The sequence below is a fragment of the Puma concolor genome, chromosome A1 (genome assembly GCF_028749965.1).
Source record: "Puma concolor isolate L17-30 chromosome A1, mPumCon1.1.hap2, whole genome shotgun sequence".
In the NCBI taxonomy this organism is placed as follows: domain Eukaryota; kingdom Metazoa; phylum Chordata; class Mammalia; order Carnivora; family Felidae; genus Puma; species Puma concolor.
Window position 1 is genome coordinate 135,183,481 of NC_141667.1, and position 15,134 is coordinate 135,198,614.

The 15,134-nt window shown below is 36.4% G+C and overlaps 1 protein-coding gene across 2 annotated transcripts in view; it reads right to left on the reverse strand.

Annotated features, from left to right (window-relative positions):
- SLC12A2 (solute carrier family 12 member 2) overlaps positions 1 to 15,134 on the reverse strand; it is a 109,182-nt gene that overhangs the window by 14,854 nt on the left and 79,194 nt on the right. For both annotated transcript variants that reach the window (XM_086704969.1, XM_025923949.2), the window contains exons 16-20: positions 14,324 to 14,435; positions 11,911 to 12,051; positions 6,598 to 6,704; positions 2,600 to 2,679; positions 6 to 131 (exon numbers count right to left, since the gene is read on the reverse strand). In XM_086704969.1, coding sequence (XP_086561095.1) covers positions 6 to 131; positions 2,600 to 2,679; positions 6,598 to 6,704; positions 11,911 to 12,051; positions 14,324 to 14,435 — 566 coding nt within the window. The remainder of the gene's footprint in view (positions 1 to 5; positions 132 to 2,599; positions 2,680 to 6,597; positions 6,705 to 11,910; positions 12,052 to 14,323; positions 14,436 to 15,134) is intronic.

Consider the following 15,134-nt stretch of genomic DNA (forward strand, 5'->3'; position numbering starts at 1 on the left):
ATTACCTTTGTGTGTAACACTTTTCTCATCGGATGGCTTGGAGGTATCTAAATCCGATTTTTTACTGTACTCCATACTTAGTACCACATCCTTGACACCGGGAGATTTCTCTTGTGAAGACAATAATTCTTCTATGGACATGAAAGTAATCAAATTTTTATCTAAATCTTATTTTAACCATTAATGAAAGCACCATGGTATACTGATTAAATAACAGTTCACAGCACAGTTTAGGAAGAAATAGTAAGTTTACAGTACATGATTTCTTAGGTAAACAAATGTGATAATCTGTTTTGAAAGAACTATTCACTCAAATATCTTGAGCCACGGCTAAGTATCAGACATGTGAATTAGGCGCTGAGGAATTAGTAATGAGTGGGATTCAAAGAACATAAAAGTGTGACAGACAAAAGAATAGTGTATAGAATGTGAATAAATTCTAGTCTCAAAGTCATTTACACATGTAAAAATTGTAAAATGTGACAAATGTTCACATACGTGTAAGATGACAAACAATGCTGAAAAATTATACCCCTGACTATAGAGACAAAACCAGGACATCAACTCAGGGTAGAGTACCAGTTTTTCATTTTTAAAGCACTTTCTCCATTTTGTATCTTTTGAGAAGTAGTTAGTAAACAGTTAACTTCCACCATGAAAACATGCGACACGAAGACAAATGTCATAAGAAACTGATCGGTGACAGATAATCCTCATCACTGATTTGTGTGTATGATGAGAAATAACAAGGGAAACGACTATGCTAAGAACTTCACAGACATTTCTTTACAACAACCCTATGAAATAATCCCGTTTTTTAAATTTTAATGTTTTATTTAAGTATCTCTACACCCAACGTGGGGCTAGAACTCATAACCCCAAGATCAAGAGTCTCAGGCTCTTCTGACTGAGCCAGCCCAAGCACCCCAATAATTATGTTTTAAGATATGAGGAAACTGAAGCTGGGAAGTCAGCAAATTTGCCCAGGCTACAGAGCTATGTACTAAGAGAAAAAGCTGGGATTTTCAAAGGAGATCTGACTCCAAAGCCTGTGCTCTTGATCCTGTGCTGATCCAAATTCCTGTGTCCAAATCCTGATGACGAATAACAAGACCTTCGAAACAATTTTCCTAATTGAAACACATGAAAATGTTTTCTTAAAGTTCTAGTCAGATTCAAATCACAGTGGATTACACAACTATATATGTAATTGATTAGTCAAATTGTCATACTTTTGAGAGTGACAGGGAACACAACTAATTGTGCAGTTAACAGGTACCCTAAACCTCAATTGCTGGCAGCTCACGAGAGAACTGAAACAGTATTTTGCAAGGCCTACTCCGGAGTAAGAAAATGCATTTTCAGCAAGCCATACTTTTGTGTTCCATGGATAAAGACCTCAAAGCGTTCCTTTCAAAACTGCACAATACCCTTAAAATGGTGGGAGGAGGGGGAGGATTACAACTGTTTAAATATATAAACAGGTGACAAAAGTTCATGATGTGCCTCTCAGCTATTTAGGCTTAGCTATTTTTGATGATTTAGTTAATTAATTGATAAGGGTGAAATATTAGGTATGCAATTTCTTAAACTTATAATATTTGTTAAACTACCAGGAAATCATCAAAGGGTACAGAATTTCCCAGTTTTTATTAAGGTGGCAAAAGTAATCAGTATACCTTAGTTAGGTTTAAAGTTTCATCTAAAAACATTTTTTTTGAATGCTTTAAAAATTACAGAGTTGGAGAGGAGATTAGTGGGTATCAGGGGTTAATGATGGGGGAGAGAGGAAGGGCATGGTGGGGGCATAAAGGAGTAGCACAAGAGAGATTTTTGCGGCCATCGAACAGTTTTGTATCTTGATTATGGTGCTGGTTATATGGATCAACCGCATGTGATACACGGCACAGAACTATACACATGTTCATGAGCACACACACACAAGTGTTAAGTAGAACTGGTGAAATCTGAATAAGGTGGGTAAATGGTCACAATGTCAGTTTCCTGGTTATGACGTATAATGATAGATATTCAATATGTTACCACTGGGAGCAATGGATGAAGGGTACAGCGGACCTCTCTATTATTTCTTTTGTTACTTATTATGGATCTATAATCATTTCAAAATGAAAAAGTTATGAAAAATGACTTATAGGGTCTTTTCTGAAGACACAGAAAATGACATTACCAAGTTCAGTTTTCATTATTAATATACCTGTGTGTGAAAAAAGTATGACCTTCATAAACATGAAAATGATGATTTAGCAGTCATTAACATTTTTTTCTCTATAGTATTTATCATGTATTTTTATAAATTTGGCCAATCTAAAACCATAACTCATGCTTATTTCTCTTAAACTTATGATTTACGCTGAATTTTATTCTCTCCATTAATAATCACCAGCCATCATCCAGGTTGGTGCCAACTCTGAAAAGATGGTGGAGCTGAAAAGATCTCACTTCCAAATGCCATACAGTAAGTAAATGACACAAAACAGATAGTAAATGTTAAAGTTATTGAAGAATCTGTGAGAATGACATAGAACTAACATAGTCATTTATATTTTTAAAGTAAAACATTTATTCAAGCAAGACTTACCTTGTGCTTGAAGATGAGATATATCCAGACCCTCTTTTAGGCGGATAACCACTACTCCATATTGTATGTCAAAGGCGTCACTATAATGGGGGTGGGGGGAGAATCAAAATCACAAAAATGTTAGTGTCCTCCTCTATAAAATATAGGCAGTAAGAGATGATTTCTAAAACACCTTCAGCTTTAAATGTCTTATTTCTAACATATGCTTTTAAAAATACAGTGAGACCCATATAATGTCTGCTTCAAATTCTATACCATTCCCTTTCCTTTCTTCTATAATACTCTTAAAAATGAGTTAAGTGTACATCTTTATAGTCTTGACACTCTACCTACACCAGACATTTAAAGCATGCCTGTACTCCTATCCTATCTGAAACAAACTAAAATTACGGAAAAATAACATTCAATATTCCCACCATACTTAATTTAGGCTTACACCCTTAAAGCTATGAGACATATAAGAAGACAAAGCAAAGTGATTCCACTGAGAAAGAGAATAGGGTGTAGAATATAAAGGAATGACTTCTGAAAGAAACCAGAGTATTTTTAAGTAATTCTCACATTTTTACAAAAATGTTTAAAAAGGTAATACAAAGATTTTATATGCATTTGTAGACATGCGTTCATATGTCAAGTCTTTTAAACACAAATGGGATCATCCTATAACACATGCAAAATATATTAAAACCTCAAAGACAACTCTAAAACCAGACTTCAATTCTGGAAACTTTATGTTGAGACCATGAATCATGTGGATTCAAGTTTTTCTCAAATCTACTGAAAGAATTACAAATTCCTAAACTTTGGGTCATTCCCGGAGTGTAACAGGCTTGAGTTTTATATTTCGTTATTATTTTTAATTATGAAGCAACCAATATTCATTATACTCAAAAAATTACATTCAACCTAGTTCTATGTAACCAAAAGAAAGGGCTAAAATGCTAAAAAAAAAAAAAAAAAAAAAAAAAAAATCAAATTTTTGTTCCCACAGACACAAGAATACCTATCACTGTAAGAGATGTTTTATTGGTTTATTGATGTTTTTTGTTTTTGTTTTTGTTTTAAATCATGGGGAGACAATTTTGGCTTCATTCCTATGATGAATTAGCTAAGGTCTGAAGAGATTCATCGGAAAATTAATGGACACAGTAACCTTCCTCAGCTGTATCCTGAAAGACCTAACGCTAGAGAAGAGTAACTACAAGTATTTGAAAAAATAGTTAATAAATCACAAATGACTTAAAATCAAGGTCCTTAAAGAAAAGGCAGTGAATACAGCTTCCCAAGTTTACCGTGGAATAAAGTAGCTAAATATTTTTGCTATAAACAAAGAAATTTCTCTAAGCTACAATTTGATTTGGAGTTTTAGTCTCTCCATGCTGTTACTAGGCATAGTAAATTAAGTAAACCTCAAGTGCTCAAAGTATTTATAATCAGAACCAAAACTTAAATGTCACAAGATAAAAGCATAAGCAGTATCACTGCTTTGAAACTGACATCAATTTCTATGGCTCTGGAAACCAGAAAGCATCATTTTGCCTCTCTTTTAATTGCTGCCTGCTGTTTAATACTTAGAGTAATACTTGACTCTCAGAGCAAACATTCACTTCAAGTTCCTACAAGGTCAAAGTCAGAAAGACTCCTTTCTTTTCAGTGTTTCCATATGAGCAACTACAACTAACAGTGGAAGAATTCTTTGTAAAAATGTCACTTTTTCTACATTTTAGGATAATTATTCCATCTCACTGTTCTTGCATCTTCAGAAAAGAGCACAGTCCACGTCAGATGGCCCACATGATTTAAACGTTCACACTGTCCTTCCTTTCCTAGTCCTCACATATGCAAAGTGCATAGGACAGAATTAGAAACGTAGGATGAAACCCCAAAGCTAAAGAGCAACCATAGTAGGTCAAAAATCAAAAAAGCTTTAATTTTACTAAAAGCATTTAATAATTACTTGGGAAAACTTATTCATTCTATACTTTCCTAATCAATATGAAGAGATTTTTAAAAAAGTATAACATCTGGTTACTCCCTCAAATAGATTTCAAGGTAGCTATGGACACAAAATTATCATATGTGATCCAGGTAAGTACTTATGGCTCCAACAGGAGTTCCAGTAAGGGAAATAACTCTACTTAGTTAAGGATAATCAGATCAAAATTCAGAGAAATAAGATTTGAACCTGGTCATAGAGCTACTTTGCCAAACACATTTTTTTTTAAAAAAGCACAATTGTATGTAAAGAAAAACAAGATATGAAAGAATGAACAGTTTTGTTTCATCAGTATCTATAATAAGAAGAAATTATTCTTCAACCAAGGATTGTGGTGTGGGGCACCTGGTTGCCTCAGCTTGGGACTCCTGATCTTATGGTTATGAGTTCGAGCCCCATGTTGGGTGTAGAGATTACTTAAAAAAAAAAAAAAAACCCAAAAAACAAAAAACAAAAAAAAGAATGGTGGTGTGATGGACTCCTAAGTATGGAGAACAGAGGGGAGTTGGTGGAGGGATGGAAAAAAATAGGTGATGGGGATTAAGAGTACACTTATCATGATTGGCACTGAGTATTGCAGAGAATTGTTGAATCACAATATTATACACCTGAAACTAATGTAACACTAAATGTTACCACTGGAATTAAAATAAAAAAACTTAAAAATATAATGGTAGCGGCGCCTGGGTGGCTCAGTCGGTTAAGCATCCGACTTTGGCTCAGGTCACAATCTCACGTCTCTTGAGTTCAAGCCTCATGTCAGGCTCTGTACTGACATCTTGAAGCCTGGAGCCTGCTTTGGATTCTGTTTCTCCCTTTCTGACCCTCCTCCACTTGTACTCTCTCTCTCTTTCTCTTTCTCAAAAAGAAATAACATTTAAAGAAAATTAAAAAAAAACCCACACAATGGTAGTGTGAAAGGGAATCCTTATCCTCTATAAAACAGTACAAATGAGATAAAGGGACCTGTTAAGCAAACCCAGAATACTAGGAAAAGGAAGTATTTCAAAATTAAGAAGAAAATTGCCAAAAATAACAAGTTTTATTCTTTTTATTAAATAACTCACTTAGTTCCAACAAGCATTTGTGGTGGATTAAACAGATACATTCATAAAAATCAACTATAACATAAACCAGCTCAAGTCAGAAAGACAAAGTAACAAAAAAATAAAAAGAATGTACCAGACAATCCATAGAAGGGAAGATGAAGTAATGTTAAACCAACATAAGCTGTCTGATAAATATCATTCATTTAAATTACACCAAGAAGTGAATTATAGACTCAAAATCTACACTTCACAAACAGGTTGAAAATCAAAGCATGTAAGTACACTTAAAAAGTGTAAATGACTGGGGCGCCTGGCTGGCTCAGTCCGTTAAGCGTCCAACTTCGGCTCAGGTCACGATCTCACAGTTGGAGAGTTCGAGCCCTGCATTGGGCTCTGTGCTGAGCCTCCTTCAGAGTAGGTGTCTCCCTTTCTCCCTGCCCCTCCCCCACTGTCTCACTCTCTCTCAAAAATGAACATTAAAAAAATTTTATTAAAAAAAATGCAAATCACCTAATGCATAAATAAAGTAATAACATGTAAATCAGTGTGAGAGAATAAACCTAACCATCTGAAGGGTGATATAAATGATGAAATGCCCTCCTCAGCACCAGATACTATAATGACAGAACACAAGGTGAGAGGTCTGACATTCGGGAAATCTGCTCAGCAACAGCTATAAGGATACCCCAACTCTTCCTAACTTGAATCAGAAGCTAGAGTATATATGTGCTCACTTGAACACGTGTGTGAATGTTCAAATGTATTGAGAGAGACAGAAACATCAATCAAAACATTTTGTGAATAGCTCGTCAAGTGACAACCCAGATAACCGCATGTGATTCTTTTCATTCTTAGGCTTCTACGAGAAGAGAGCGTATCAAGAAAACAGGCTTTGAAAACCAGTGCAAGTTTTCATTTTCTGAACCAAGTTCCTGGATTAAAAGGATACTTACTGAAATATGTTTATGTACATATCCACATCTCTCATATCTGCTTGCAACCAATCTTTCTTAAATCCAAGGACAAGTGTGTTTGGTTTCATACGCCCAAGACCAGCAGCCTAAAACAAAGGAAAAACACAACTTTCAATACATACTATTCAGCAAAATATTTTATAAAGGATCAAATCCTCCAAATAGGCGGGCTATAAACATTTATTTTTTTATTTTTATTCTTTTAATATTTATTTGAGAGTGTACATATGTGCTCTCTCTCAAAATAAATTTAAAGATTAATTTTAATCTTTATTTAAAGATTAATCTATTGAAAGATTAACAATTAAATCTTAATTTCAAGATTAAATTAATCCAAGTATATATTACGTGATCATGTGCCAGACACTGTCCATATGATTTGGGATAGTTAGCAATATCCTAACCATATAAAACTTAAAATCTTTCTCAAAATGTTCTCTCCATGCACAAATTTCTTTCAAAAAAGAATCTCTATCCCACTAGATATTAAAAACAACTCTTTAGGGGCGCCTGGGTGGCGCAGTCGGTTAAGCGTCCGACTTCAGCCAGGTCACGATCTCGCGGTCCGTGAGTTCGAGCCCCGCGTCAGGCTCTGGGCTGATGGCTCGGAGCCTGGAGCCTGTTTCCGATTCTATGTCTCCCTCTCTCTCTGCCCCTCCCCCGTTCATGCTCTCTCTCTGTCCCAAAAATAAATAAATAAACGTTGAAAAAAAAAATTAAAAAAAAAAAAAAAACAACTCTTTACCTTCATAGCTAAAAGATAATCATTTTTTTTTTTTTGTTTTTTTTTTAAATTTTTTTTTTCAACGTTTATTTATTTTTGGGACAGAGAGAGACAGAGCATGAACGGGGGAGGAGCAGAGAGAGAGGGAGACACAGAATCGGAAACAGGCTCCAGGCTCTGAGCCATCAGCCCAGAGCCTGATGCGGGGCTCGAACTCACGGACCGCGAGATCGTGACCTGGCTGAAGTCGGACGCTTAACAGACTGCGCCACCCAGGCGCCCCTGTTTTTTAAAACTATTAGGTATCAAGATAGCCACTAACCACACAGATTTTTTTCTTTTTCTTTTTTTTTCTTTTTTTTTTTTTTTTGGTAAAAGCAAAGCAAGAAACATCTTTGAGTTTTAGAGCTTTTTAAAGAACGAGGCTACAAGATAACCAATAACTTACTGATGATACAAAATAATGTCATTTTTATTCTCTTTTTCATCACAAACTTTTGTCACAACATAATAATTAAAAGGTTTTATTTTTATAAAATTAACAATAACACCCTGCGGCACTCTGTCCACTTGTTTCAACTTCATTATTTCAATAACTTTCCCTTGAATGACTGAGCAAAGAAATTTGAAATGTATCACTCATCCCTAAATCCTTTGTAAATTCTAATCAAAGTAGTTATTCAGTCAGAAGTAATGCTTTCAGTTTCCATAAAACATCCTGTGTTTTAAAGAACAATTTATTACTGAAAATATGTCTTCTCTGGAAAACAGATTTCTTTAATGGTTCATAAAATCAGTTTTTCATGGAATTCCATAATTGAAACTGATTTGGCAAAATACAATCCTGAAGCTTATTACAAACGTCTTTAGTTTCAAATATTCCCATTGTGTTGTTTCTTTGGATCTTCAGCAATGTTTTCTATGCATCTTTCACAAGAATTTGCTGACAAGAAATGTGTTTTAGTTTGTTATTATATTTTCCTATGCATCATCATAACCATTTTTACTGCAGCAGAACTATTTCCACAATGGTACACAATGGCTTTTTATTTCTGTCTTTCACTATTAAGTAAAAATATTTCCAATCATTATGGTTACCTATTGAAATGTAGTCAAATACTGCTGTGAGATCTGTATAACTTTAAAAATTACTGAAAACAATACTTGTAGAGTTTTGGCTCCATGTCCTGGATGGTTAAAATGTTCAGCCATTAGGGATAGCTTTTATTTTTTTTTAATGTTTGTTTATTTTCAAAAACAGAGAGAGTGCAAGCGGAGGAGGGGCAGAGAGAGCAGGAGACACAGAATCTGAAGCCGGCTCCAGGCTCCGAGCTGTCAGCACAGAGCCCCACGCGGGGTCCAAACTCACGAACCGCGAGATCAGGACCTGAGCCAAAGTTGGAAGCTTACCCGATTGAGCTACCCAGGTGCCCCCAAATTAGTGATTGCTTTAAATTATCATTAGTTAATTTCTCAGGGCACAATATTTCTTGTAGATGTGGCTATAAGACATAATTTGTACATAATTTATATTTCTAATACTCTATTGGTATAAGAATTAGATTATTTTGATCTACTTATTTCAGAAGAATTTAAAAGAACTTACCGTCTACCTCAAAAAGTGGCTGATGAAGAGGAAAGGTCACAAACATTCAGCATGTATTAAAGAGTATAATTCTGGGCTATTTTTGTGCAGGAAAAAAGGTAAAGTTATGTCTAGAGTGAGACTGTGAATGAGACCCACTTGATTTAAAGGGCCCCCATAATGTAATCTGTAATCTGAATTTTCACTAAGGACAGTAAGTTTTTGCTCTTTGAAATGAAGGTTTAAAATTGACTGACAATTAAGTGGCTCCTGCCATTAAAAAAGAAAACAGAAAGATACAAATACACAAGGAAGCTAGCAGTGCTACTGGAGAAGAATGCCTCTTTTTTAAAATCGTGAATCTTGAGATTTATTGTGGAGCCTGGATACTTAAATGCTAATTCAATGATACATGAATGCTTATAATCAGTAACTAGATAAATGAGAGAGAAACGAGAAGAAAGAGCATAAGTAAGGTAGAGTAAACATGTTCAAAAGCGGTTTTTGACAAAGATTATAAACCTCTAATAAGACATACAGGCTTTTGCCACTGGATGTTAACAGGTTTCCAGAAGGTACAAAAGAAAGAGAAATACTGTCAGTGACAATTTACACTAAGAAGTCAGTGATTAATTCTGCAGAGATAATTCTCCGATTTGTAAGTTTGTTTTACACAGTTACTCAGACAGCTCTGCCACTATAATCAAGGCAACTTCTTGGGCATCTTAGTGAAATGCTTGCATCCACCAGTTTATAGGCCAGTCTCAAAATACTACCATGTGCTATGCATCCTACCTTTATCCCCACACTGCTCAAATGGTCTAGACCCACTGGGGTGAACATGTTAGCAGGAAGAGGAGTGAGGAGGACAATGGATCCTAACACTCGTCAACAGTGTCATTTTTACCACAGAAACCCTTAAGCGCAGAGGTTCTCAAACTGTAGTGTCCGCACTGTACCAGGAGCAGTTATAGAAATGCAAACTCTCCCGGCTCACCCAAGGACCCACTGAGTCATCCCAAAGGTGGGACGCAGCAATGTGTTTTAACAAGCCCACTACATGACTCTGACGTACGCTCAAGTTCAGGAACCACTGCTCTAAGGAAGAATTTTCCTTCCTAACGCCTCTTAAATACGTAAAGTGGTTCTAGAAATGTTCCTACAAATCGCACAAAAGCAAGTTAAGATTTACCCACTACAAACAACCTTATGACCAGAAGCAGAACTTTACTTGAAATATTTAAATACTTTACATAGAAAAGCAAATACATTAAATAATCATGTACGCATCACCCAGCTTAATAAAAAACATTACAAACACACTTCAAACACCCTATGTATCCTTGTCACGCCCTCTTTGTATTTTCACCATTTCATCATTTAGGCATACATACATACATATACATGTTTAATTTACGTATATTTAAAATTTTATATCATCTCCATATTGTTCCTGTCTTTTTACCTTGCTATTTTTCCTTAGCACTTTCTGTGTTCAAAGTTTATTCCTACTGCTACGTATAACTAATTCCCTTTTATCACTATATAGAATTCCACTGCATGTTTATACCACGATCTTTCAATTTGTGGCTGATGGCTGTTGAAGTTACTTCCATTTCTTTTTCACAAATACAAATAATGCTGCTACGCAATTTCATATAGTCTTCCCTACATGTGTAAAAGTTTCTCTAAGGAACACACGTAAGAACAGAATGTCCGAGGACACGAACACTTTGAAAGTAGAGGACACTGCCTGACCCAAGTGACTGTGCCATCTATGTTACTATGGCAGTTCAAAGATTTCCAACTGTTCATACGGCTCCTAACACTTGGAATTGGCAGACTGAACTTCGGAGTTCAACTTTTTTGTGTCTCACTGAAATAAAAATCCTTCCCTAGCTCAAAGTCATAAAATTATTCTACATTTTTCTTCTAATAGTTAAAAACTTTGCCTTTCACATTTAAGTCCTTAATCCCTCTAGAAATGGTTTTTGTGTAGTCTTTGTAAAGATCTATTATTTTTTCACATGAATCACCAATTGCCCTAGCTGATCCTTTTAATTCTACTTCCATATATATTAAATTTTCTATATGAGGGGCTCTATTTCTCCTTTCTGTTTTATTCCATTAACCTTATTATCACTAATTCAATACCACTATGTGTTAATTACTAAAGTTTACGATGAGACTTTATATCTACCAAAGTAAGCCCACTACCACCCCTTATTATTCCTGAGGCTCGCCTAAGATATTCTTAATCCTGTGCTTGTCAAGTTTTATAAAATATCTAAACAGAATGTGCAGGTGACAGCACGCTGAGCCTCCCACCTCTGCTTTAACAGAGCAGCTCTGCAATCAACACAGTGAATGGGCTTCTGGTTAATCTTTCTTTTGAAGAAAGGGGTTCCTATAAAAAAAAGATGGCCAACATGATCCCAACCCATTTAATTCTTCCCATAAACTTCAGGGCTGATTGAGGAAACTGAGCTTCAGAGAAGTTGAGGAACTTTCTCAGTAAAAATTAATAATAAGGAAGTGGTAGTGCTAACATGTCAATCTAGGACCGACTCCAAATCCCAAATTCTGACCAGTGTGTCATACACAAAACTGAAAGTGAAATCTAAGTTTAGTAAATAAATAGTGAGAAATACGGTAAGGAACAAGAAATTTTAAAGAATTAAATAAGGACTGCCATTAATTCATACTTACAAACTAACCCCAGTGAGGTACAGCAGAAAGTGAAAGGGAAACGTCTTAGGGAAACAGGCTAGGATAATTTCCAAATAGGTTTTCCCCGGGCTGCCAAGGGCACATTATTTCTTTCATTCCTTATGCTCTCCAATTACACAAATCTTAGTAATAAAAATATGTTAAAAGATTTACCATTTTTATTGATATGAAGAATGAAACCTAGAATGTAAAAGGTTTTTCAAAGGTTACAAAGAACTTGAATTCTGTTATTTGAAAGGCAGGACAAATTTACCTGCATCAAATACTGTGCACCTTCTCTCAAGTCATCTGCATGGACTGGAGCATAAAAAGCCTTCATCTTGTTCTTGATAAGCCACCGCTGATATTTGGCTTGATCAATGGACATCTCTTTCATGGCTTGTCTTCGAGGGCCCTTTTGGAGAAAAATATTAATAGTATCATTAACTGAAAGATCATCTACTCCACATTTATAAAAATCACCCTGTTACTTCGGCCTGAACAAGCTGCCTGCACCTGGGGGACAGGGAGAAGAGGAGGACAACAACATTGTATTTTCCTGTCAGTGAATCCTTTTCAGTACTGAAGATAATGACAGTACGGGCCTGTGTTGCAAAAGTGAAGGCATGGGAGGGATGGGGGGGTGCCACTAAAAGGGAAAAGCAAAGAGGAAGAAATGCACACTGAAAAAATAAGAAGGTTTCAATACTAAGTAAATGAGAAAAATTAGAAATTACTAAAGATGGAGAAGAGATTACATGGAGAAAAATAAGAGCCTTCTCCTTTTCTATTTGTTTGGTTTAATGTTCTATTTCTTTTTATTTTTGAGAGAAAGAACATGAGTGGGCAGGGGATGGGCAGAGAGAGGGAGAGAGAGAAAGAATCCCAAGCAGGCTCTGCTTGTCAGCACGGAACCCGATGTAGGACTCAAACTCACGAACGGTGAGATCATGACCTGGGCTGAAATCAAGACTCAGACGCTTACTTACTGAGCCACTCAGGCACCCGAGCCTTTTGTTTTTCTACATAAAGTTTCTCAGCTTGTTTTCCCTTTGTCCCCAATGTTTGAGTTATTAATTCTCAGTAACCTGAAAATATCACTGAAAACAGAAGTTTGCTGTAAAATATAAATGCACTTTTTTCTTCATATTTCTGTTAGTTAAATGGTGAAGTAAGAGAATTAAGGAAATGAGACTTCAACTTGCAATTCTATTTTGGTTCTCGCAAGCAACACATAAAATGTGTTATATGCAAATGTATAAAGCAACAATCTAAAAGTAGGTTTAAGAGTACACCCTCATTGTACATGAAAAAGTATAGGAAAAATACAATTTGTTTTACAGAGGAAAAAGTTAAGGAATATTGCCCCATTTGTAATTTCCTGTGGTCAAACCCCAACTTGAAATGTTCAACTTGGAGACAAACTGAAAACCTCCACAGGTCCCAAGTGGGGTCGGTGTCTTAATGTTCTCCCCCAGACATGGCTTTGACCCTGCTACCATATAAGCAGAGGAGCAAATGTAGCACAGGCTGAGACATGGGGTGTCGAACCCAAATTTCTACCAAGATGAACAAAACAGTTTGGAAGAAAAGCTAATCTGACAAATGCTCCAAATTTCTCACAAAGAACAGGTGATCCATTGTCTAACAATCAAGATGCCAAAATCATAAAAACTACTTTTGGATGAAAAGTTTAACAGTATTTTTAAAATGGTATTACTCATGGTTAAAACAAAAAAGAATAGGCAATTAAAATTAACACTGTTTGAACTTGGAAATACAGCATTCACTCTGCCCTTCTTATATATTGGATACTAGATATTTACCAAGATTTGTCTACCTCTTCCAACTTTTTTTTTTTCCTGGTAGTAAATGTTCCCAGTATTCTCAAAACATTATGAAAAATGTCAGTAAGAAAATACACGTATTTAAGGGTGCCTGGGTGGCTCAGTCAGGTCATGATCTCACGATCTGTGAGTTCGAGCCCTGCGTCTGGCTCTGTGCTGACAGCTCAGAGTCTAGAGCCTGCATCAGATTCTGTGTCTCCTTCTTTCTTTGACCCTCCCCCATTCATGCTCTGTCTCTGTCTCAAAAATAAAACAAACATTAAAAAAAATAAATTTTTTTTTTCAACGTTTATTTAGTTTTGGGACAGAGAGAGACAGAGCATGAACGGGGGAGGGGCAGAGAGAGAGGGAGACACAGAATCGGAGACAGGCTCCAAGCTCTGAGCCATCAGCCCAGAGCCCGACGCGGGGCTCGAACTCACAGACCGCGAGATCGTGCCTGGCTGAAGTCGGACGCTTAACCGCCTGCGCCACCCAGGCGCCCCAACAAACATTAAAAAAAATAAAATAAAATACACGTATTTCACTTAGGCTCCTTAGTTACCAAGAACCTACTTTTCTTACCCAAAACCTTCTGTAACAGAAATATAGTTTCCTAAAATCTCATAATAAATAAGAAAAAAAAAACCAATCAAAATTCTCAAATCTTTGCTAAAGTCAGGATCTCAGACAGTTTTGAGGCAAAAATATTTTGAAGAAAATAACTAATTTCAAAATGCCCAAAGAAACTCAACAGACTTATTTTGTCAAATTATTTCACATCTAAAAAGTCCCATGAATTACAAATTACATACACAGAGTAAATGATGTTTTAATATAGAAAACAAAGCGAACACTTACCATATGTACATGACTACAGATCATCAACCCAACATTTTTTGTGAAATCATGAACAAGATGAAGTAAAGCTGGGCGTGAGTTTGGAGCACCTGTCATAACAAGACACTGCGGCCTAATTTAAGATTAAAAAAATAAAACAAAATTAGAGTTTAGATTTTGATAACATGCAAAGGTTTTACATTGCTTCTCTAAGAATGTGTTATTACACTAGAATCTCTCCTTTATGTAATTGTTCTCAAGACACAGGCCACAGGATTCTCAACAGAAGATGACTTTCAAGCAGGGTTTCTCGGTACATGAGAAATGCATGAACAAAAACTTCTTGGAACAAGTATCGGTAACATTACACATCAAAATTCTGGTAGGTATTACAGGAAGAAATGACCATGGTAATTAAAATATTCATAACAGGAATCAGAGGAAGATGGCCGCGTAGGAGGACGCTGGGCTCACCGCGTCCTGCTGATCACTTAGATTCCACCCACATCGGCCTAAATAACGCAGAAAACCGCCAGAAAACTAGTAGAATGGATTCTCCGGAGCCAAGCATAGACAAGAGGCCCATGGAAGAGGGTAGGAAGGGCGGAGAGTTGGTGTGCGCTACACGGACTGGCGGGAGGGAGCCGGGCGGCAGAGGTGCAGCCCGCCCGGCAAAGCAGAGCCCCCAAGTCTGGCTTGCAAAAGTGGAGGGGCCAGACAGAGTGAGTTCTGACAGCCAGTGGGACTTAACATCTGGAATGTTATAAGTCAACAGCTCTGCTCCGAGAGAGAGAGGGCTAGAAGAGGACAACGGGAGGGAGAGTTGTTGAGC